This window comes from Pogona vitticeps, chromosome 9 (assembly GCF_051106095.1).
Source record: "Pogona vitticeps strain Pit_001003342236 chromosome 9, PviZW2.1, whole genome shotgun sequence".
Classification (NCBI taxonomy): Eukaryota; Metazoa; Chordata; class Lepidosauria; order Squamata; family Agamidae; genus Pogona; species Pogona vitticeps.
In genome coordinates, this window is record NC_135791.1 from 5027859 (window position 1) to 5053219 (window position 25361).

At 42.5% G+C, this 25361-nt stretch overlaps 1 protein-coding gene across 4 annotated transcripts in view; it reads left to right on the forward strand.

The window, feature by feature from the left end:
• CSMD2 (CUB and Sushi multiple domains 2) overlaps positions 1 to 25361 on the forward strand; it is a 533934-nt gene that overhangs the window by 409683 nt on the left and 98890 nt on the right. For all 4 annotated transcript variants that reach the window (XM_078379919.1, XM_078379918.1, XM_020800093.3 and 1 more), the window contains 8 exons: positions 318 to 509; positions 2119 to 2245; positions 7101 to 7303; positions 9260 to 9451; positions 11370 to 11508; positions 12200 to 12387; positions 22825 to 23019; positions 24448 to 24564. In XM_078379919.1, the coding sequence (XP_078236045.1) occupies positions 318 to 509; positions 2119 to 2245; positions 7101 to 7303; positions 9260 to 9451; positions 11370 to 11508; positions 12200 to 12387; positions 22825 to 23019; positions 24448 to 24564 (1353 nt within the window). The remainder of the gene's footprint in view (positions 1 to 317; positions 510 to 2118; positions 2246 to 7100; positions 7304 to 9259; positions 9452 to 11369; positions 11509 to 12199; positions 12388 to 22824; positions 23020 to 24447; positions 24565 to 25361) is intronic.

Consider the following 25361-nt stretch of genomic DNA (forward strand, 5'->3'; position numbering starts at 1 on the left):
TGTGCAAATAGCAGAGAGGCAGTGATGAGAGGGGGAATCCTTGGAGTTTATTTTTGAAAACAGAAGGCAGGCACCGAGCAGCCTAGGCTGAAAATCCTGCTAGTTCACAAAGTGGCTGAGACTGTAGTCCATATCTGTTCAGCTCTGCATTGCTTCCTATTGTGTTGGTGCTTGTTTATTTTGGTCCATTGACGTAACTATGTATGAAGATCCTCCATCCACAGTTGCTGCATGAGCAGGCTCTGCTGAAATGTAGACAAAGGCTGGCCACAAGTGTTGGAAGCCACCAGCTTCTTTTCTCTCTCTTCTATTTTCAGGTTTTGAGCTGATCAAATGCGAGGACCCTGGTGTCCCACAGTTTGGTTACAAAGTCCACGACGAGGGACACTTTGCAGGCAGCTCTGTCTCTTTCAACTGCGACCCTGGCTACACCTTGCGTGGGAGCCGGGTCCTCGCTTGTTTGACGGGGGAGCGCCGAGCCTGGGATCAGCCACTCCCCATCTGTGTAGGTACGACTCCTTTCTTTTCTACAACCATCACTCCGATTGTGTAAGTTTTAGCACTGATGTTACGCAGCCTTTCCTTGAGAGAATCATTGATCCAGAAAAGGGAACTGTCTTAAGGCTTAAAGAGCGCTTTCCTCGCCTGGTGTCTCTAGATTCATATGAGTGGTAAATGCAACTTTACAGGAGCTATCCATGGTACTGAACCTTTCCCCCATATTCATAGGTTCATTCAAGAGCTCCTGTAAAATCCCAACTAAAACCTGGATTAACTGCCTAGGCAGAGTTGGCATTACAAGTCTCCGTTGCCTTGAATGTCTCTGAGCCTTAATATATTTGTTCTGTCAACACTGCAAGGACTTTGGTTTGTAGCTCCTGCAGCTTAAGTTGCTGACTTCAATTATCCTGTGCTCCGTAACTGTTTTTCCCAGTTCATATTTGGGTCAAAGGGAACTAAATCCATGACCTAAATCCAGTTGCTACTCCCAACTATCTAAATCAATGTGATTTAGATATGTGCTGTCATACTGTTCATCAATTGGTTTATTGGATCTACTTAAGACTTACAATTTGATTTAAGCCCAATTATTAGACTCAACTGGAGTAAATCCATTGAATCAATGAAACCTACGTAAGTTTTGACTTAACCAAGTCCCAGGGACTCAGCGGGTCTACTCCAATGGGAATTAACAAGTGATTTCTGGCTAATCAATCTAAAGACTACTCTGAGTAGAGAGAGTTAATTAGAAGGTGGGCAGCAGCTCTGAAAATGTTGAATTGATCGACACCAGTTCTTGTGTAGAAGATTTAGTTACTGTTTTGCTTCAACCAATCCAGTTTTAAATGCCGGTCGTCATTTTTAATTGCTAGTGTTTCCCTTTCAGTTTTCATCCTGCCCCTTTTCCAATAACTTTCAAGTTAAATAAGTAATCAATAAGAAAGACGTTGTTTGTCTCTTTTAGTATCCTGTGTGGATACAAATCAAGCTCTCTTTTTGCTACAATATTTTGCTTTAATGAGTTAGATACAATCATCCATGTGAAAGTGTCTGGTTTCCCAATATGTTTTCAGGATTTTACCTAGTAAGGAGTTAGAACCTAACACAGATGTTTGTGTGTGTGTGTGTGTGTATGTGTTGTGTGTGTGTGTGTGTGTACAAACATGCACATTGATCCATGTGTCAAATGGAATATATTAGCAGCAGCCTTGGTCAAGCTGTGGTGCTGTACATCTGTTGGATCCCTCTACTTTCCACAGAACTGGCAGCCCCGTCAATCCTCCAGCCCTTCACACACCCTAAAGTGCTACCGGGGGAGCTGAGAAATGCTCTGGAGCAACTTTATAGCACTAGGCAAACTTGCAGTGGGAAGGGAAGTAGAAGATTCTGATAAGATTTCAGAGCAAAGTATAGTATTTGAACCTTGGCCAGTGTTGTTGAAATTGTTATAAAGTATTTGTTTCTTTATGAACAGAGTGGGCATCAGCATCTTCACAGTACCATTTTTTAAAAAAGATCTAAATATGGCTTTGGTGGCATGGGTGGATGACTTAACACTTTATGGGATGGGGACTGCCATTCTTGCTTGATGTTCCATCACAGTGTTGTTTCTTTCAGCGGAGTGTGGAGGCAGTATTAAAAGTGAAACTTCAGGAAGGGTCTTGTCTCCAGGATACCCAACACCTTATGACCATAACCTCAACTGTGTCTGGACAATTGAGGCAGAGCCTGGGTGCACCATAGGGTAAGTTCACTGAAACAAAGGGATGTGTGGGATGGGAGAGGCAGTGGCATCACCACTCCCAAATTAAACAGATTCTCCACCCCAACCCCTCTACCGAGTCTGATGTCAATGTACACAGAGAGGCTGTGCAAGTGTGTGTACGCAGATTCTGCAATGGTAAATAGAGAAATGCATGAAAAGCTGATGCTAAAAAAAAGCTAAATTTTCTGACAGGAAGAGCTGGGTTTTGCAACCTGTGTGATTATGCAAAGTGAACACATTTGCATGATTTCTCTTACTCTGCATAAATTTACTCTGCAGTGTTTACTGTTTTGCGTCAGCAGGTGAAGGTTGAAAAGTAGGGCACAGAGCTTTCTAATCAGCAAATTAATCAACTGAAATTCTTCTTTCTCTTCTCCTCCGTCTTCTCATCTAGCAGATCAATTAGAGTTGGGCAGGCTAGTTGCAACCGGTCCCTCTTGTGTTAGTTAACGGCAGACTGGTTTTATTGGGGTCAATTTGGTCTCCTTTTGTCTCTGTAACTAAGATGTGGAATGCGATACAGCCTTGCTCTTGTCCTCCCTTTTGCTTGAGATGCTCACACCATGGTTCAAATCTGGGCCTCCTAAGCAGGCACCAGTCGGAAGCGTATCTGCATAAGCAACCACCATGCTGGGGTCATTGCCTGCTTCCAGCAAGGCTCAATGCTCCAGCCAAGGTTTACAGGAAGAGATCAAATGGAAGAATATAAAATCATTCTTAGTGCTGTCTGAAAACATGGTTCCATTGAATTAAATACCACAATTAAGAAGATAAGATGGGACATGCTGGACCAGACAAAAGCCCCACCTAGTCAGCAGTCTGTTTCTACTCGGCTCAACCAGATCCAGTTGGGAAGCCTGGCAACGGGACATGAATGTGAATGCACCCCCCAGAAATTGCTATACCGAGTCACACTGTCTCTGATGTCGCCATCCAACAGCAGCCATGAATGTCCACAATCTCTACAAATCCATCAAATCCCTATTGGAAGCTGTCCAACTTGGCAGCCACCACGACATCTTATGGAAGTGAATGCCACTTGCCAATCATGATGAACTCCTTTGTAGGTACATACCTAAAAGACTCCAGCTAGTTCTGCTCCCACGAGGCCGCCACCAGCAGAGAGATCTCTCTTTGGGGGGTGCACATTAATAATAGTTTTGCTTTGGAGTACCAGAACTTGTGCTTCACTGGCATAAGGTAAACACAGTTCTTGACAACTGTGTGACTTTGCATTAAGTCTTTGTTGTATCCAAACTTGTGTGGAGCTGGGTGTGTTTGCTCACTTGGAAGAACAGCCAATTAATAACAGTGTGGTTGTTTGGTATATATAATGCATTTCCATAGCACCCATTCTTTCAAAGATGGAATTAAAATATTAAAAGCATCACACTATTGCCGCCACCTAACAAGGGGGAAAGAAGGTCAATTCTAAAGAAAATAGAAGTATCTGTTCAATTCATCTTCAAGTTCAGAGAAAACTTTTTTAAACAAAACTTCACTGCTTTTCACTTTGACAGCCTCCTTCCCGACTTGGCCTTAAAGCCTCTATTTGAATTGAAGACTCTGTTTGAACTGAATCTTTTTGTGCCAGTCCAGTTATGCCTCCTTTTTCATTAAAAAAAAAAGAGAGAGAGAAATCTCATTTCTCTAGCTATGCTATTTTTAAAATTTCCCATAATAATGTTTTATCCCATAGGCTTGCATGTTCCATAGGAACTATGAAAACAGTTGTGAACTTGGAGGTGGGAGGGATATTTAACAGATTACAGTGGTGCCTCACAAGATGAATGTAATTTGTTTCGCGAGAATCAATGTCCTGCAAAAAAATCATCTTGTGAGGTTCCCTATGGGAACCTCGCAAGACGAATGAAATTTATTCGTCTTGTGAGGCATCGGTCTTGGAAAAAAAAAACCATCTTGTGAAGCATGGCCATAGAAGAAACCATCTTGCAAGGCACCATAGCTATCACAAAAACCAATTGTCTTGCGGGTTTTTCATCCCGCGAGGCATTCGTCTTGCAAGGCACCACTGTATTTTCAGAACCCTCACTGAATGACGTCTACACTGGCTTGGGCACATTGTGAGAATGGCTGATGGTCGGATTCCAAAGGATCTCCTATATGGAGAATTAGTGCAGGGAAAGCGCCCCAGAGGGAGACCACAGCTGCGATACAAGGATATCTGCAAGCGGGATCTGAAGGCCTTAGGAATAGACCTCAACAGATGGGAAACTCTGACATCTGATCGTTCAGCCTGGAGGCAGGCGGTACATCACGGTCTCTCCCAATTTGAAGAGACCCTTGTCCAGCAGGCCGAGGCAAAGAGGAAGTCACAAAGGAAGCAAAACCAGGGAGCTGGACAGGGGACAGATTGGATTTGTCTTCAGTGTGGAAGAGATTGTAACTCTCGAATTGGCCTCATCAGCCACACTAGACGCTGTTCCAAGTCCTCCATACAGAGCACGCTACCATAGTCTTTCGAGACTGAAGAATGCCTACAATTACACTGAATGACAGATCTCAAGATTGGGGAGGGGGAGTGAGGCAGTCTTAGCTGGCTGCAATGTCAGAGGTTCACCAACATTTCCTTAACCCCTTCCTCATTCCCCCCATACAGGCTGCTAACATATGAACTCTGAGGGATCAAAAGAAAGGCTGATCTTCCATGACAGACATTTCTCTTTACAAAAGAAGGTTTTTGTTGCTTGCAGGAAACTCAAATAGATAATTTTTAGCACTTTCAGATAGAAATATTCATCCAGGTATCATTGTAAGAATATTTCTTCCCTGTGCTGGACACAGAAATAAGTTTTATATCACTCATGGTGAAGTAGACATTTTGTGCTTCTGTTCTCCTATTTCTGAGTGGAAAAGTCAATCAAATAAGCTGATACTATTGTATATGGATTTATTTGATCTACATTTCATATATAAGAAACTATCACTTCAAAAAAAAAGGGAAATGATTAAAGTCTCTGATAACAATGCATCTGCTAGTACAGGAGGACACCAGCCAAGGCCAGATAATGTTCTCAGGCAGGCAAGGTAGGGATATTTTTATTAACAGCAAGTATTGCAGAAGAGAGGTTGCTGCTACCAAAGCATCATAGTGTCAACAACAGTATGATGCTGACAGATCTAAGCTAGTACTGCAAATAGATTTTTTGACAGAAGAAAACCATACAGATACAGTCCATTTCAAGGCAGAGAAAGAGAAAGAATGGAGAAATAGGCATCATGGGCTACAACCCATTATTCTTATGCTGGCGTAATTCTTTGGGTGAAAGACTTTCATTTTAAAACTTCCTTTTGTGTGTCAAAGTAACAGTCGCTTAAGGTTATAAATTATATTCTTTAGATTTTATATTTTAGAATGTAGCTGTAATATCTTTCTTTAATTGCACTTTGTATGGTTACAAGTTTTTATATTTTAGGAGGACTAATGTTCCTGTATATGAAATGTTTGTTTATTTGATGTTTGTTTGTTTGTTTATTCCACCCTATTTAGTGACAATCACTATTCAGGGCAGTTTGCAGTAAAAGAAAATATTCAAACACATAATGTATAAACGGACAACAAGATCAACAATAGATAATAAATTAAGGGGGGGGGAACCAAAATCTAATCTAGTTAAATATAAATAGTCATCTAAAATAGTATCAGCTTGGCTGATTGACTTTTCTACTCAGAAACAGGAGAATAGAAGCACAAAAATGTCTGAAGAGAGAATTTATTATGAGTGATATGTAACTTATTCCTATGCCTGAAGAGGGATGAAGTATTTATTTCTGAAACCACTAAGAATTATCTAAGCTCCACGCAATCAACAAAAACTTTCTCTTGTGGAGAGGAACATCTACCATGGAAAAACAGCCTTGCTTCTGATCCCTTAGAGTCGACACGTCAGCAGGCTGTATGGGGGAACTGAAGAAAGGGTCAAAGAGATCGTGCCTAGCAGTCCGTTGGGCACCTGGATGCAGAGCTAGAGGTCAAGAGTTGGAAGAGAAAAACCAGCCTGTGTAGCCTTGATCAAGCTGCACAGTCCCAGGAAGGCCTGAAGAAGAAGGGAATAGTAGACCACTTCTGAGTACTCTGTATCTTGAAAACTTTGGAAAGGGTTGCCATAATTCAGAATCGACTTGACAGCATACAGTTATTTTTATTAGAGCCAGTGTGGTGTAGTAGACAGAGTGATAGACTAGGACTCAAAAGAACTTGCTTTGAGTCTCTGCTCAGTCATGGAAACTCATTGAGGGATGGCACTGCTGAGACCACTCTTTAAATATCTCATCAACCCTGAAAACCCTTTTAGGTTGCTATAAGTCAAACATGATTTAACAGCACATAACTTAATAGAGTAATTACTTTTTTACATTTTTTTTCCATGGGTAGTTTTATTAGTCTGCTGCAGCAAAAACAACAAATAATGTTAAGGTTATTAACTTTTCTTTGGCATAAGCTTTCATAGAGTGAGATGCAGCCCTCATTAGGGAAGAGTAAATCTGACCGTTCTGTGCTCTTCAGAATTGTGCAAATTTTTCTGAATTCTCAACTGAATTCTTCTGGTGCCACCAGAAGAAGAGAATCGGAAACAATCTACCTAGGAAACCCTAGAAAGGGTTGCCATAAGTTGAAATAGACTTGATAGAACATTATTATTATTATTATTATTATTATTATTATTATTATTATTATTATTATTATTATTATTATTATTATTATTATTATTATTATTATTATTATTATTATTATTATTATTATTATTATTATTATTATTATTATTATTATTATTATTATTATTACCATCTTCCCTCCCCGCCCCCAACGCAGGCTCCATTTCATGGTCTTCCACACAGAAGAGTTCCATGATGTTCTGAGGATCTGGGACGGGCCGGTCGAGAAAGGGATCCTCCTGAAGGAAGTGAGTGGTTCCATCTTGCCCAGCGATGTCCACAGCACCTTCAGCTCAGTAGTCCTCCAGTTCAACACTGATTTCTTTACCAGCAAGCAAGGCTTTGCCATTCAGTTTTCAGGTAGGTCTAACAAGACACATTAGCTGAAGCCCATTAGTAGCTTTCTATCAGAGCAGGCCCATTGAATTGGTGGGACTTATATAAAGTGTTGACTCACCAAACTGATTCATTAGCCCGACTTTAGTTGCGACATACTCGTGGATTTCAACCGATGTCTGTCTGGAGGTGCGGAGGGATGGAGAAGGTCACAATGGGGAGAGGGCGCCTAGTCTCATCTCATAGAGATCTTCAGATGTCACAGTTCTAGATAGCTGGCTGCAGAACGCCCATTTCTCACCCTTGTCATGATTCAGCAAACTCCTTAGGAAACCAGCACTCTGAATTACACGTACACATTATCCTTGATCTTAGCCAAAAGGCTGAGGAGCAACACGGAATTGAATTGCATATAATTGAGAAGCTTGGGACAGGACAGCTACTATGGCCGATTGGCATTCAGAACATTTAAAAGCACATATTTTAAAAGCCGATTTTTAAAGTTTTTAACAAAAGATTTGTTTACTTATTTATTAATAAAATATTTATATTCCATCCTATACAGAAAGATCTCTAAATGAACTACAGGCAAGAAAGCAGTTTAAAATAATAGGAAACAAATTCTAAAATAGTTTAAAACCATGTCCACAGACAATAATGTTATAGAAGGCAGAAGGAAAGGAAAGAAATATCAAACATAAGATGGATTGAGTCAATAAAGGAAGTCACAGCCTTGCGTTTGAAAGAGCTGAACACGGCTGTTAATGATAGGACATTTTGGATGTCAATAAGTCATAGGCATGATAAATCAGAGGCAATGTGACAGCACATAACAACAATAGCGTACACTATGTCAGAGTTGCACAAATTAGTTAGGAGTCAGGGTCTAATTTGTTGATAAAACAATGTCAGTATTGGTACTGCTTGAAATGCTACAAAATGGGAATTCCACAAATGAAGAAGAGAAGACCTTCTCCTGCATCTCCATGTGATGGGGACCCAGGCCCAGAGAAAAGTTAATTGCCCTTGGGAAGATATATATGTAGGTAGAGGGCCTTTCCTTCAGGTACTCAGAACACATCCCTTCCTTCCTGTATGTCTTCAAACACACACACATCGTTAACATATATTGAAATAGTGCGGTGCTGTAACACTAATGGGAGTGGGACACAAATTAAACAAACAAACATGTTTTGAACTGAGAATTGTATATGACAATGTTTGGGAATAGCAAACACCAATGGACGGCAGACGTTCTGATCCACCCGTTTGTTTGTTTGGGAGTCACGGTCCAGAAATGTTGGATTGGGGTAGCATGAATATAATGTGTTTGAACTGTCATCGCTAAACGAAAAGGCAACGAAGCACAACGCCTGTATATACATTTTCCAATAACCTGGACACCCGCCACCAGGAAATAAATAAATCTAGAGAGCAAGCGCCACCCTGTGAGATCAATGGCCAAGCTGTGGTGGCTCTGGAATGGGAAACCAGAAGGCTATTGGGTCTTTTTTTCTCCTGCTGCAAGATGCATCTCAGTTCACTTCATCATGAAATGTGTTGATTTCCTTACGTATTTCCCACTTCATTTATCTTCAGCAGAATTGCATCTGATAAAATGTGTAGGTTTAGTTTTTTTGTGTTTTTTGGCTTACTTGCTTGCTTGTTTTGCCTTTGGTTAAAATTCTAAAACACTACAGTTATGTCTATGAGTTGTATTTGTTATTTTAATAGTTTATATATTGTACATTGCTTCACATGTTCATGGTTTAATTTGTTGCTGCTGTTGTTGTTTTTGTAAAGCACTCTGTAAGTTACTTTGTGAGAGGTTTTATCATGAAAAACAAGCTTGAATTTAGGCTGCTTCCCGGCTTTAGATTGCCACTTGTGCGTTTGAGGCCTAGAATCCTTGTGATGCTGATGAGATATGGAACCTGCTGTTGCCTTCGTTCACTTTTCCTCCTTGGTTTCTGTTTCTAGTGTCCACAGCCACCTCCTGCAATGATCCAGGCATTCCACAGAATGGAAGCCGTAGTGGCGACAGCAAAGAAGCCGGGGACTCCATTGTTTTCCAGTGTGATCCCGGTTATGTCCTGCAAGGGGAAGCCAAGATCAACTGTGTGCAGATTGAGAACAGGTTTTTCTGGCAGCCTGACCCTCCCACCTGTATAGGTACAGATGTTTAACTCAATCCACTCAAGATTGTGGAGTCATTGCAGTCAACCTCCTGAGATCTAGGAGGAAAGAAAGAAGCTGAGCCCCAAGGATGGATTTGCTATTACCAAATGTATTGCTCTGGAACATGGGTGTGAAGAGTATTTGCAAAGGCTCTTATTCCCAGCAATTTAGGTTGCCTCAGTTCTACAAGACTCTTAGGAATTTGAAACCTCTCTGAGATTCCTCACTTGAACCCAACAGCAAGAGAGGGAGTGGGGGTTTTTCCTATTGAAATTTGCACTGAACATACTTTAAAGCCATTTTCTCTTGAGAAACAGGGCACACAGGGGCACCCATGCAGAGCAGGCAGAGAAGACTGAACTGAATGATAAGATGTAAATAAACCATATAACGGTTCTTATGAGGCCATGAGAGGAAGCAAAATTTCTCGTAGTTTTGTACAATTTGCACGCATTGCACATTTTGTGCAAATTGCATAATTCAATGTTCGCTGTCAATGCCATCTCCTTGTACTTAATTGGTGTTTGTAAAATGTGATCCTAGGCAACAGAAATTAATTAATTTCCTTTCTTTCTAAACCTAACTTAAAAGTATGCACTTAAAATAAAGTGTTTTCTCCCTCACTGGCTCTTTCTGCTTTCCGTGGAGGACAGTTTGGGAGATTCCGCTTTCTTGAACGACTGACTTCATAACTTGCCAGCTTGCCAGCTGGTCAGAGACCCTACTGAGAGCTAGCAAATGGTTTGGGAAATGTGCTCCCAGGCCAGATCATGTGTGAGCTCTTAAAGGGGAAAAGTGCTAAGCTACTCTCCTGCATTTCCATCATCCCCAGACATCCTCTCCCATTTACAGAGCTTACTTCGATTGTCTGGATTTCATTTGGGCAAGACAGTAAAACTGGGAAGGGCTCTTATTAGGAAACCCTATCACATAGGAGAGGATTAATCCATGCATAACTCTAGCATTCAGGCACTCCTTATATATTTCCCAAAGAAGAGCAAACTGGTTGAAACTATATCTCAGGAAGTAAGGAAAAGCAGTCCACATCATTTGACTAAAAACACTGATGCACCTTTCAAGTACCTTGAATTCTACATGATGTGAAAGACGTGGGCAGTGTTGTTCGGTCACTACTATTGGAGAGACCCGAGCAACTGGATGTGTTCCATTATGAGCACAGCCACGTCTCTGCTTCTTTCTTCCCTACAGAAATTGGCTTACAATGGCCCCTTCCCGATGGAGGGGGACAAAAGGAAGGAAGAATTTTTTTTTGAATTTTTGCTTTCTGGACATTGTAGTTCTTTGGGAGCTCGAAGGGCAGTGAGACTACAACTCCCAGGCAATACTGCAGCAGCTTCTGTTTTTGTTCGTTAACAACAGGAAAGAGGCCCAAGACATGGAGGCCTACTTCCTGTTGTTAAAGAAAGAGGTCTCTGAGACAGGCCCTGTGCCAGGTGAGTGAAATACGTACCGGCATCTGTAAGGTGTGGGGCTGTGGGTTGGAGTTCCCAGAATTCTGCCTGGAGAATTCTGGGAGATGGAATCCAAAAAAAGCTCTAATGGCACATCTAGAGGGATCAGCCATCAAGACTGCTTCCTTGAGGAGCACTTCCTATCATCATGTTGTACACATTACATATACCTATAGATCCCATTGTCAGCCACACAATCCCTAAAGTTGTCAGATAATAGCACAGCTTGAAAAGGGTTGCGATTCTGGGCAGCTGGGAGATATCTGGGACTGGCAGTTTGAGTATGAGCAGTTCCAAGGTCTAGTTGAAGCCATTTTTCTGAGGCCACGTATGGTTATCCAGTCCCAGAAACAGGTGCATTTCAGTTGTGTCTGCGAAGAGACTGTGAAGGGCAAACCTCAGGCATACGTCCTCCTTCTCCACTTTCCCTTCTCTTTCAGCTCCCTGCGGTGGGATCCTTACTGGGCCATCTGGGGTCATCTTGTCACCAAACTACCCAGAACCTTATCCACCAGGAAAGGAGTGTGACTGGAAGCTGACGGTCTCTCCTGATTACGTCATTGCCCTGGTGTTTCAGATGTAAGCCTTTCACTTCCGTTTCTAAAAGGTAATGGGAATGTGGGGAGGGAAGAATGGTCCCGAGATGTAAAACCTCAAGAAGTGACTGCTTTTGTTTTGAAGAATTCACTTTTGCCTTCTTTTCACTCGTCAATGGGCAAATTCTTCCCATCAAGAATTCTCCCTGGATTATAACAAAAGCTTGTTTGTGTGGACTTACAACCCCTATAATCCAGTAGATGTGTTGGTTGAAGGAATCTGGGAGCTTTATTCTTAAACTTTTCCAAGTTTTGGATGATGCAGTTATCTGTTAGAAAAGTTTTGGTGATCTGATGTTCTTCTTTTCCTGGACTTTGTTCAGGCTGCAGAACATGCGTAGCTTGCAGTACTTTTTTTCCTTATCTGTCTGGAGGATGAGAAAATTTCCTTCTGTTGGTCAAAATCCTCTTGCACAAAGTTCCACCCATGCAAGCTGGTGATGTCACCACCCCTGAGCCTTGATAGGAAAGTTAAATGCAAGCGCTTTGCTGTGTACGTTGAGGAGCAATCAGTAGACTTGAAGGGCATCAAAACTTCAGGGTGGGAGGCAGGCAGGGCCCCATCCAATTGTACCTTCACCATGTATTGCAAACACTTAACACACAGGCATGGAAAGGGAAGGTGGACTGGCAGAAAAATCTCACTTTGTCTCCTCCTCCTCCTTCTCTGTCAGCTTCAATCTGGAACCAGGCTATGATTTTTTGCACATCTATGATGGTCCCAGTTCCCTTAGCCCCCTGATTGGGAGTTTCTATGACACTCAGTTACCGGAAAGGATTGAAAGCAGCAGCAATAACCTCTTCCTGGCCTTCCGGAGTGACGCCTCCGTCAGCAACACAGGATTTGTGATCCACTACACAGGTAGGCGCTCAGTTCCAAAAGATCTCCATATGGTTGCTGTTGCTCTGTGCAACTTCTGCAGCTCTTAATGGCCTACTCAAAGCCAAATCACTAAATGCTTTGCAGTACAACAGAGGTAGCTTTCAACCATAGCTTATTCCTGGGGAAATCTACTACCATCCCAGGTACTGTGAGCATTGTGACTAAGCTCAGAGGGAGCAGGTACTTTGGAGAGAGGTGATAATAGGACATTGTTGTCCTTGCCATTCAGAAACCTGCAAGCCCTACTCTACTACGCTACTGCTCCAAAGCCCAATGTCATTCAGAATGCAGGGAGCCAGGGCTTACGAGATAGAAGCCCCAGGCCTTTCTAAGCAGAAGGAATCATAAGGTCATACACCACATCCATCAAATGTCCCTGTTCCATCTGTGTGTGGCCACAATGCTCACTGAAGCTGCAAAAGAAGTGGATTTTCCTAGGAACCAAGCTACCCCTATTGTATTGCAAAGAATGTTAGTGGTTGGGTCTTGAATGGGCAATTAAGAGCCATAAGCTTTACAAAAGATCTGCACCTCATTTGTTGCTATGGACTGATCCAATTGTTTCCATTTTTTACTCTCTTTATGATGGGTTTGGATGTCAGGGATATCATAATGAGCACCTTCCAGTTTTATCCCTACACCACTGCTTTGGACTATACCTACTGTCATCCCTAGCCATTAGCCATGCTGGTTGAGGTTTATGGCTATGGTAGTGCAGCACATCTGGACAGCAGCAGCTTGAGGAAGGCTGGCATACATGGGCTGATGGTGGTATTTCAGAATTTCAGTCAGGAAACTGTCCTTGCCAATTCTGGCAGTGTCTGTAAAGAGACTAAAAACAAACATTGCAGGTGTTCCATCGCTTCCCCCAGGATGTGCCAATGGGATAGTAAGAGAAAGCATAATATGCCTTAGAATTTTATCAGCTAAAGCATGGTAATTACAGCCCTTTGAGCCTCTTAGATGGTTGTGCAAAATTCAGCAGGAAAGAAAACTATCCAAATATCAAAACTAAGTTGATAAAAGTTATAGAATCACATTTCCATAAGCCGATCTCTCTCTCTCATGTGTGTGTGTGTGTGTGTGTGTGTGTGTGTGTGTGTGTGTGTGTGTGTGTGTGTGTGTGTGTGTGTGTGTGTGTGTGTGTGTGTGTGTGTGTGTGTGTGTGTGTGTGTGTGTATATACACACATGGTGCAGTTTAGCTAAGATGTGAGCCCATTAATATTTTCCAAGGGGGGGAAGGAGCATTTTTAAAAGCACGAGGTGCCAAATGGATGCACAGTGAAGAACTAAACTAAATCCACAAAATTGTAAATGGTAATATATTCCAGCTTGACTCCTCTTCCATTTCTGCTTCCTGATTTGAATAAACCTGTCCCATCTTTGTCACTCTTCAGAGAGCAGAGCATGCCTTTTGCTACTTCATGATGGCTCCCAGCTTCCAGAGCTCTTTAGAGCTTTGGAGGGTTAACTGGGTGCCGTGCTCCATGCATCGCAGCAGAATTAAATATTTGTTTCCCACGGCTAGGCTGTTAGCCCTCTGCAGAGGTGAGAAAAGAACACTTTCTGCCTAGTTCTCCTGAAAGAGGCTTGAAACAGCTTCATAGAAGGATAGGGACCCTCTCCCTCCTCTCATGCTTACAAACCGGATTTGTTTCCAAAAGAAAAATGAGCAGAACACCGTGGCCCAGAATCAGTCTTCTTGTATTTGCTTTGCTTTGCTTTGCTTTTTGCTTTGCTCTGCTCTGCTCTGCTTTGCTTTGCTTTGCTTTGCTTTGCTTTGCTTTGCTTTGCTTTGCTTTGTATTGAATGTAGATGAGGAGCGGCAGTAGGACTGAGGACCAAGACAGGTTATTAGACATGCCCCAATGGCTCAGACCAAAGACCTGGCTAGTCTAATGTCCTGCTTCTCACAATAGCCGACAGGAAGCCAGTCTACCAAAGGATGTTTATGCAATGGCATTTAAAAAATTTGATTTGATTTGATTTAGTTTAGTTTAGTTTATGATTGATTGATTTGATTGATTACTCCACCTTTCTCCTTCATTCAAAATACAATATTAAAACCTAAAAAGGGCAAATATTACTTAAATATTTAAAAAGAATTAATAGCATTGTATTTAAATTGTTAGGTAAAAGCATTACTAAAATGAGGAATGTGGAAGCAACAAAACATGCACCATTCTGTTTGAGACAGGTGGTTTCATTTTGGATGCTAGTAAAAAAAAGGCCTGACTAGGGAAAGGAAAGAAATTTAATGGCTCTCTTTTTTTTCCTCTCTCTTGAAAAATCTGGCTATGTCAGCATCTCAAGACTACACTGCAAGCATTTGTCAACTCCCTTGAGAGATTTTGGTTCTGGTGTATTACAGCATTACTATAATGGGGGGAGAGTTGTGTTTTTCATAATTTGCACAAATTATACTTTTAATCTGTGCAAAACCCCTTGTCTCTGAACACAGTTATAAGTTGCTTTCTTAGAAGACATTTATCCATTAGATGGATCTAAGAGTGAGCACAAAATACAAAATAAACCCAATGTGATCTTAATCACCCAGACAGCTAAGCAAGAGTTATTACGTTTTTCCAATGCTGACAATGACATAAATCATCAGGGCTTGATTTGCGCACATTTTTTTTCTTCTGAGGAAAACACAGGAAAAATCTTCACCATCTCAAAACAAGGAGGAAAAAGAAATCTGGTTTTTCTCACCCTTTGTGTGACAGCTAATGAAATGAGGATTTGCAGTGTTGTGATGCTTTTACCCTCCAAGTCTTGAGTCCCCTACAACACGGGTCGTCAACAGGACGGTCCATGGGCTTGCCGGAACTGGGCCGTGGATACAGATCTCCACTCCCCGCATGCCTGCGAGGGGACGTGTCACGCTTGTGGTGGCCATGTCACGCTCGTGGTGGGCATGTCATGCTTGCACCCATGCACACAAGTTCCCCACGCATGGAGCTCGCTCCTGCCAGCCAGTCCACAGCCCCAAAACGGTTGGGGACCACTGTCCTACAATACTGAAAAAAGGAGGAAGAGAAAGAGAGAGTATACAATCTGATCTATCTGTAAGCTTTAAGTTAGCAACCCATAGTGTTATTAAATATCTAGCAGGGAATACTAAAGCATCATTTCTTTTTCTTCTAAGTGTGTTCATTTCCGCACTTACCAAAACAAAAAGAAAACAGATGGACAAAATCTCTATTATCACTTATTCCCAGCCAGCCAATTAAAATGATTCCCTTTAAGAATACATCCTTCTGCCTTTGCATGTGTCTCCCTGCTCACCTTTTGACACCTTTAATGAAGAATGGCCATTGTTGTGCGGGTTATGGCAGGGAGAAGATGCCTCTCCCCACCCTCCAACTTCCTTTATGTCGCTTTCATTGACATATGTATGGACTTAATTGCGCCTCTACGCCACCCACAGAGTGTTACCACTGGGAGTCAAGAACAACATTTTAACTTTGCTCATTAAATTATAGAGGCATGCAGATGAAGCTGGTCAGTCTGAATTTGTGAGGCTGCAGAAAGCAGTACTGGAGGAAGCGAGGGGCGGGGAGAGAAACGAAAAGTGAAAAGTAGCATGGAAGTACAGGGGAAAAATAGCTTGATAAACCCATTCAGAAGCAGAACTCAAATGCAATTCAGGGATTTCCTCTCTATAGGCTTGCAATCAACAAGCCCATCCAGTGCTACCGCTTTTACTACTTCCCGCAAGAAAGCAACAGTTCTTTTTTCAGCATTGAGAGTTTTAGAGAAATGGACAAAAACCACTGGCAAAAAAATGAGAAGTTTCCTCTAAGACTGAAAGTGTGGGGTGGGGGGAGAATCCCCGGACCAATGTTACTGTGACTATCCCCTTTTAGAACTTGATATGCTGTACTACCACTTTTTTTTTTAACTCTCTGGAATATGTGGTAGCAAGACAGAGATTCTCCCAAAAATGGCTATAGAAATATTCAACCTTCTCAGATACCATAAGATTGAAACTACTATTGAGCAGTCCTTACAAAAATTGTCTTGTAGATGTGGCGAATTTCTGTTTTAACGTATTTTTAAACTCTAAAATTTGACATGGTGTATGGCCTATATGCTACTGAACTTAAATAAACTTGAAACTCAGAACTTGACAGGAAATCTGATTGAGGTGGAAGCAGGATTGTAGGTTTCTCCCTATAGAAAACGTGTTCCTCTTCTTCAGTCTCATTCCCTCAAAATTTCTCATCTTCTGCCTGAGGAGGAGAAAATGTCCAAGGTACACCTAATTTCTGTAGTGACACTAAAGAGAATCTTTGCATCAAGTAAGGAAATGATACAGAATAAATCCATGGCCAAGGTAAATGAAAGGCAGTTGTTACAGGTGTAGCAGTGAGTTTGTTTGGCAGATGATCTTCTCCGAGGTATCGTTGAAATGAAGGAAAGAGCAATATCAGGGGAAGGGGCTTACAAGGAGAGGTCAAGAAGAGAAAGACAGGAGTCGTGTAAAAGGTGGCCCAGAAGTAGCCCTGTCTTCCCACCTCTTTCTCTGACGGCAGAAATGTGATTGTGCAGTACAATGCGATTGTATACTTCTCAAGACAAGCACAGAACCAAAGATCAAGGGATTGACTATAATGCCTGACAGCTGGGTTCGAGGCAGAGTATCAAGCTGAAGCTGTGGCTGCTTCTTAGATGAAAAGTATCCCGGTTCTTCAAAACAAGAAGAAGAAAATAGAGAGCATAGTCACAGGAAACCTTCGGGGGTGAAAGTGTCTTTAGCATGGGGAAAGAGCTGCATAATAACATACATTCTAAGCTGACACTGTCAACATGAAAGGCAGCACCGGTTGGAGTTGGTTTGGGAGGAGGTCTTGTTGCTTTTTTTTTTTTTTTTTTTTTTTGTATATGTATAGATTGCATGTATCTAGAGATAGTTTTTGCTCTCTAAAGTCAGCAAGGCAATCTTTCAGTGTCGGGGCCTTTATTCAGACAGGGTGTGTCCTCTGAGTACAGATGTGACTTGGAAACCAAGGTGAAGCAAGGGTATTTGCCCTTTTCTGAACTGATCCAAAGTGAAGCAAGGAAGTCCAAGTTGGAGATTGGTGCTCACATCAATTTGGGACTCTCCAAAGCACCAAATATTGCTTCAGGGCTGAAGGGAGGGGGCTGGAAGCTGAAAATCCTTTTTAAAAGCCACTCACAGGGAAAATGAAAGTAATACTGTAAAAGAAGAACAAGGAAGTCCAAAGCAAGAGAACTGACAGATCAAGTGCCAATGAAAAGCACAAGCTCTCTTGAAAATCCCAGTTATCGAACCTGTGGGAGGGAACTCACCGGTCCCTATAATTAGTAGCCATTTTATGAGTAAGAATGTTAAAGGATAGATAAAAATTGCTATTCAAGTTGCTTCAGTTTTCCAGAGGGAACTTGTTTTGGAGAATGTTTTCATCTTTGCTTTTAGGCTGCTGCAGATCTCAATCCAAATGGCTGAGTGGCTGTATATCTGAATTTTATACCAAGGGATATGATTTGAATTATCTCGCAGTAGCATTTGGAATAGGAGCTAAGGTATCTAAATTGCACAGCTCCCAGTGGGGGGAAGATGGTATGAGGAAGGAAAGAAACAAGTGAGAGTTTTGCCTTTGCACTGGCTGTTGAGCAATAGTAGATGGCACTATGTTTCAGTTTCATCCTTAGTTAGAACCCATTGGTTTCCCCATTTTGTTTTTTAAACACTAGTCAGACCAATACATATACAGTATGAACAAATACTTCAAAAAAATTCAAATACAAATCAAACTAGTAGGGCTAGAAGCCAGCTAAAACCAAATTGGTTGTGATTTTGAAAGACAAATAATTCAGACCAATTCAAAGTGAGATGATATACACACACGTCCATTTTAAATGCTCCCGCCTCCCTCAGACCAAATTTTCTCCTACTGATATTAATATTGGAACCTGTGTGGGCTCTGCACTCTGCTAGAGTAATGTAGAAATACTGAGAAACTTGTGAAATGACTACTTGCCCTTTCACAAGTGATATCCACTCCAGAGACTTGGCTGTTACCAACAAGGGACAGAGTTGTGTCTAATGTGGTTACGCCTTAATGAAGCCCACCAGGGAGTGAGACAACTCCTCCCCTCCTTATATGTGGAAAAGGCTCACATTTCCAGAGAGGTATGGAACGCTGAGCCAGGTTCCTTCCCCTCCCATAAGCCATAAATGAAAGGACCCGTTGCCCAGGTGCTGGAACTTTGGCAGGGGGAATGGGTAGCTGTGATATGCCACCTCATCCCAATGAAATTTAGAAAGTACAGAAGTTGGAAACAATCACCAGTTTTGTTTGGTTTGGTTTTAATCCCTTTTCCTGGCCACAATTTTGTGGGTAAAGGACATCGCTGTTTATTTCAACCTGCCTTGCATTTCAACAAAGTGTTCAAGGCAACTAGCAAAAAGAGACTTGAAACTCAGCATAGCATAATAAGGGGGGGGGGAAATATTGACCAGAAACTCTGGAAAATCAAACAAACAGTGAATGCGGAAATGAAAACAGTGCTCAAAATAGTAGAACCGCAACGGGAGGAAAGTAATCCATTAAAATGCTTTCCCCTGGCATCCAGAAGATAAGGTCTGTGCCAAAAATATAGCTGAAGTTAACTTCTGTATGAGCATAGAGACAACTGGAACAATTGTTCCACACCTGGAACAGGGAATGTTTGGCCCTCCAGATGTTGAGGTTGATGGTGGGATTCAAATACAGAACCTGGACAATTCAGTTACATCTCTCCACTGACTTCTGAAACTCCTTATATGACCATGGGCTGATTAATCCCTCTCAACCTAACCTATTTTACAAGGCTGTTGTGAGGTTAAAATGAAGAAGAGCCATATAGCATTCATCTTGGAACAGATAATTGGTTTCAACTTGTGTGCCTACGTTCAGACATTTTACTAGTTCAAAAACCTTTGAGGAGATGCTGCTGCAGAGGTAACCCATTTTTGCAAGACAGTTTAAAGTATATTTTTGGGAGAGAAAAAGCAGTATCAAGCTGCAAATCCATCTCCTCAATGCACTCGGCTAAATAACGTTGCAGATGCAAATTTGGCCACAAGCCGGGCAAATTCACCTTTTACATCTAATGGGGGACTTGAGCTGTTTAGTCCTTTGAAGAAGAAGGGGAGGGAAAGTATGTTTTGCTTGATTTAAGGAAGAAATTATGACAATCTAATTCCAAGGCACATTTTCTGATTGTTCCTGAACCACGTTCAGAATTAAAATATAATACAATAAAAAGCCTGGGGCTTTTAATGAGCAATGTTGTATGACAAAAGCGCTGGATTAATCAAAGCCCCTAATTACATTTCATGGACGCACATACACAAAAAAATATCAGATGGAAATTAGGAATGAATAGAAAGAAGAAAAATACAGGATTTGATTCAAGGGTTACGGAACTTTTTAATATACCAAATGATGGTGCAGTTCTGTTTAGAAGCCTTATTTTGTTCAACAGGACTTAATTTCAATAATTATCTAGAGATAAGCATTGCTCAAGAATCTGAACTTAATGAAAGACCTGTACTACTGCTTACTGTTTGTTTTGTTTTTCTCTTTGGTCTAAATAATTTTTTTAAATGATTAGTGTGTACGGCAGTCTTTTAAAAAACGTAGGACATAACAGAACACAGTAGAGTAAAATGCATTATTTTTTAGAGATATGAATTCAGCGTCTCCCTCTTGGAGATAAAACAGGAAGCAAAACAAAAGAAAACAAAAAGATCTCTCTTTTTCTCTTCAGAGCGAGATCTGTCAAGACAAGATTTTTTTTCCTCCCTAAGAAATGTTGTGGGGAAATCCTGCAACATGCCATCCAAGTTTCATGGTCATTTTATTTTTCTTGAAGGAATTCCAGGCTGTTGTAGTTTTTTTATGGTGCAAGATCCACATGAAAGAACCTCAGGAAGACACAATGGCCTGTAATTATCATGCAATTATTTTACTTTTGTTCTGTATTTGGCTATGAGATTACTCTTGAGGAGAGACGGGAGCTCTGGAATAAAGGTTACTAAAGGAATATGATGTTTGCAAACCTGAGCTTCAGTTTCTGTGTTCCACATAAATGTACAGATTCTAAGGTGCTATCAGACAGTGATCCAGTGCGTGTTTTGGCACCGTCCAGTTTGATCTATTTTCTCATGGCTACATGATGCACGGGAAACTGTGAACCAGCCCAGCCCTGCTCCATGCCCATCCAGATCTTTTTGGCTCAGTGGCAGGGCTGCTCATTTTTGGAACCGACCCGGCACCATGGGGATCGGACTGCATTAAAGAGTCGCTTTAAAGGCGAATGCACCCAGTGAGGAGACCCTTCCCAGCACGATGCGATAGCGTCCGTAAACTCTCCACCTCTACCGATCCCAATCCATTCCTTTCTGTTGCAATAATTCCTGAAGCTATTTGGCTGCCTCTGTTGCTCTGAATCGCCTTTTCTATAAATGTGGGTAGTTATTATCTCTGTGCTGTGTATAATTAAAGGCAGTAACTGTAATAATTGTCCCATTCAAGAAAATGGATTGTTAAGCTCATTTCCTTGCTGTTGTGGATAACAGCAATCTTGTTACAAAAGCGCCAATTTGTTCTCATTATGGCTTGCTTTCCTGAGATTTCGTATAGGGTGTCTGCTTCCACCTTGTGACTATTTATTCTTATTTTTGGTCAAGGACTGGAGGACTTAAACCAGGAACATCTAGATTCTGTGGCTAGGGCAGAGCATAGTAAGAAATCGGAGATGATGTGACCTCAGGGTTTCTTGGCCCTTTTTCAGGCACAGAGGACAACAATGAGGGTCATGGCAAGGGTGGTCTGTCCCTGAGGGGTATGGGTGGAGCCGCCACTCTGAGCTCCCAGGAAGGCTAGGAGGAAGGGAGCCCAGGTGAGGAACAGCCGGTCACCAGGCGAGGAAGGTTGGCCTGCAACATTCAGGGGTTTGCAATGCCCAGTGAGGGGTCAGCTGAGGGGGAGGCCTGATGGTCTGAAGCGGAGGAGTTGGAGCCTGTCCTCTGCACGTTCTGAGAGTTGGTCTGGGAGGAGTTTAGCTACCCATGGCCGGAGACTCTTAGCTGCTTCCCGGGGAGAGTAGGGGCAGAGGCCAGGGAAGAGGAGCACCCATTACTCCAGCCCCAGGAGAGGCACCCGCCCCACCAACGTCATGGCACCTGAGATGGCGCTGGTGTGAGAAAGCATCCGTGTGAGGAAAGGAGGAGGCTTGCCAAATAGCCGGAGGGCCGCCAACGCCTGCCAGCTGCCTCTACCGCTCCTTGCTGAAGGGCCTGAGGTTGGCTTGTTTATTACAAGGGCTGCCTGAGCGACAGGAACTGGGGCCAGTTCAGAACCGACTCTCCCCAGGAGATTAGTGTGAGAAACCTAGTCGCCTGGCGTGCAGGAGGGCGGTGATGGGCAAGAATGGAACAAAGCACCTGGTTGAATAGAGCACCGTCTCACCCGCAGCCTGGAGCCGATGGAATGGTTGTTGGGAGACCCCCAAGGCCACTGGCTGTGCTGGGGCAAGGGCGCTCACAGGGTGTAACATCAGTCTGTGCAACTGGCATGATGCTTCTTGGTTGGCAGGCGGGGCGAGGCTTCGGGACTCACCAATGGCAGAAATATTAGGCCTTTTGTAGTCAACAGAGCTCAAGAAGAAGATGCACAGTTGGAGCATGATGCTCTGGATTGCCTGAGGCTGGTATATAGACTGGAAAGACAGGCTTCGACCTTGGCCTGGTCCACCCAGCAATACCACCTGCGCCAGCTGCAGCTGCAAAAACCCTGGCACTACATACCAACCAACGCTGCCATCTCTTGTATCGTTCCCTATATACACATTTTTCTCTAGGATTGCTCAGTGGGGGTCCATCAGCTAAGAGTAGACAGATCTCTTTATTCTGTCCCTATTACTGTCCTTGTTTCCTCATCTCCAAGTTAATTCCATGCTGGTTCTGTGTGGAACGTACATTTGTTCATTAATAGAATTATGCATGTGTATAATGTGTGTTTTTCACATGAACACAATAATGGCCATGCGCCACTCTTGTGCTAATTTTGGAAATATATGAAAGTTTGAGAGAGTTTTGGGAGAGAAAAACACATTTTTCTAGTATGTGTGCATCATGTAATGTTTGCTTTTCTGTTATACAGAATGCATTGTAAGCCAAGAGGCGTATGGCTTTCCAACCCCAAATTGCGGTCTGTTCTGTTTAAGGTCAAAGAAGCAATGAAGGGTGCAAATACTTTTTTAAAAATCCTCAGCCAGCCAGCACATTTCTGATTTTTAGCGAATCATCCAGATTTGTTTTTCTAAGAGGATTCTTCTGGATTTTGGCTATTTATCCTAAAAGAGCGGTCGGTTGACATTCCAACCCTTTCATGTTGCAGAAAACCCCAGAGAATCTTGCTTTGATCCTGGCATGATTAAGAATGGTACCCGGGCAGGAAGTGAGCTGAAACTGGGATCAACCATCACTTATTACTGTGACAGTGGCTACATGATTGAAGGAGCCTCCACCTTGACATGCATCATGGGAGGAGATGGGAAACCTGTCTGGAACAAGGCACGGCCCACATGTACAGGTAAGCTTTATCAAAGGGTGGAAGAAGCTCAACATGTTTGTAGTACTGGTGCAGATGGTATGCACCTGGAATAATAGAGCCATTGAACCAGAACAAGAGGAGCACACAAGCCTATCAGTTCTGATTAATCTTCTGTGCATTTTTTTAAAATCTTCTAAGTTCTATCTGTCCCCAGTATGGAGAAAATTGCATACAGTGATCCATTCAACATTTACCAATTTAGAGAGGGAGGGAGAGAATTCTCCCCAATCTCCACTGGACTGGTTCAATACGTAGGTTGTATTCATCTGCCATATACCAACTAAAGATGCCATATAATGAACTTTTCTCAGTGGGGGAACAAGAGGAGGGAAATCCCAGCAGATCTTAGTGAATGGGCAGGTTTATATGGGGAGAAGCACTTCTTTAAACATCCAGGTTGCAAGCTGTTTAGGGCTCACATTGCAGTGGTTAAACTGCAGTACTGCGGCCAAAGCTCTGCTAACAGCCTGGGTTCAAGTCCAGGCAACTGGCTGGAGATTCACTCAGACTTCCATCCTTCTGAGGTCAGTAAATTGACTACCCAGCTTCTTGGGGGGGGATGTGCAGCCTACATAATTAAACCCCCCAGAAAGTGCTTTAAGTGCTATGGGGTGGGATATAAACAGCGTGCTTTGCTTTTTTTTCCTTCCTTTTTTCTTGTAAGTCATCATCAACTTCCTGAGCTCAGACCAAAAATGTATTGGCAGCCAGTGAAAATCCTTCAGAATGCAGGTCATGTGGGTTCTGAAAGATATTGCATGGAGTTGATATCTCATTAATTGGCAGCAATTCCATTCTGAGACTTCACTAGTGTTCACAGAACTCACCAACAGGAGTTATGCCAACCTGGACTTGAAAGAGTTGTCCAGTCTGTTTTGGCTTTCCCCACATTTGAATGGCTTTAATCACATTTTCCCCACTTTGGATGTGAAGAACAGGACAAATGTTTGTGAACTCTTCTTTTTTTAAAAAAGTGTTCACCATCCCTACAGAGTTCCATCATCCAACCTGACTCCAGAAGTGAGCTTCTTACATATGAGGCCCGGCAGGTTAGCAAACCCTGGGATCCAGCCTTATCTTCCCGTGCCCCAGCTCTTCGGATCAAGCCAATAGCAGAGGGATCCAAATCACGTGTTCAGATCTTACCCCATCCCCACTCCGGTTGGCGGTACAATGTTCCTCATGAAAGATGTATCACCCACAAGCTCTGTTTGGGGTGAATTCTGCATTTTCTTGATGAAAGACTGTAGTATGGCAACCACTTGCCGTGCCTGGAATTAAGAGAATGCCAGTGGGGATGTCTATCAAAAGAAGGAAGAGGGAGAGAAGAAAGCTTGCCCGGGTTGTTGTTGGTGGGGAGATAGGCAGGGCAGGTAACCTGATTTCTTCTATGGGTTTTTATTTCAGCACCCTGTGGAGGACAGTACACCGGCTCTGATGGGGTTGTCCTATCTCCAAACTACCCACAGAACTACACCAGCGGACAAGTGTGCCTGTACTTCATCATTGTACCCAAAGACTATGGTATATACTCTGTATCCATGAACCCTGATCATTATGTAGGGGGAGGGGGGGTAGTTCTGCCCAGCAGAATTATGCCAAGATGTGTGGTGCATGAGATAGAGATCCAAATGATGTCCCACATGGTGAAAAAAGATCTAATAATAAGCCGACATATTTTAGAAGTACCCTAGGATCTGTCCGTAGCTAAGCTGGAACAGGTGAGACTCCAACATCATGATGAGAAACCAATAGATTGCTTTCTCTTCAAGGCATTAATTCCTTCAAAGCTCCATGCCCCAGCAATCAGATTTTCAAATGAAGCTTAATCCCCAAACAAGAGCAGCATGTGGAAATGTGGGCGATGAACATATTAAGGAAGTAACAAATGCTCACCATGTTCTTGTTCTCAGCAGAAAGGTGTGGCATCTCAATGCTCTAGTGGAAAAATATTGTTGACCAGTGTGATATGTGTCATTCCTGCATGAGAGTGAAACGATCAGAGGTGTGGGTTTACATCGCTGGTAATGTTGCAGTGTTGGGCAAAAAGGCAACCTTTATTTTACATAAAATAAAAGGTTTTCCGCAAAACCTGCTTGCATAACAATTATTATTATTATTTTGCAAACATGCGAAACAGAACAAAAATTTTTAAAATCCACAGAATCTCCAGCCGGAGCATAAAACCGGTTTAGTCCTTATCTGCTCCAATTTCCTGTTGGATGCAAATCCCCTCTATCTTGACAAGGTGAACGCACATTCCAACCATGAAGAACCACTCAGTGATTTCCCTGGGAACTACCAGAGCATGGAAAAGTTAC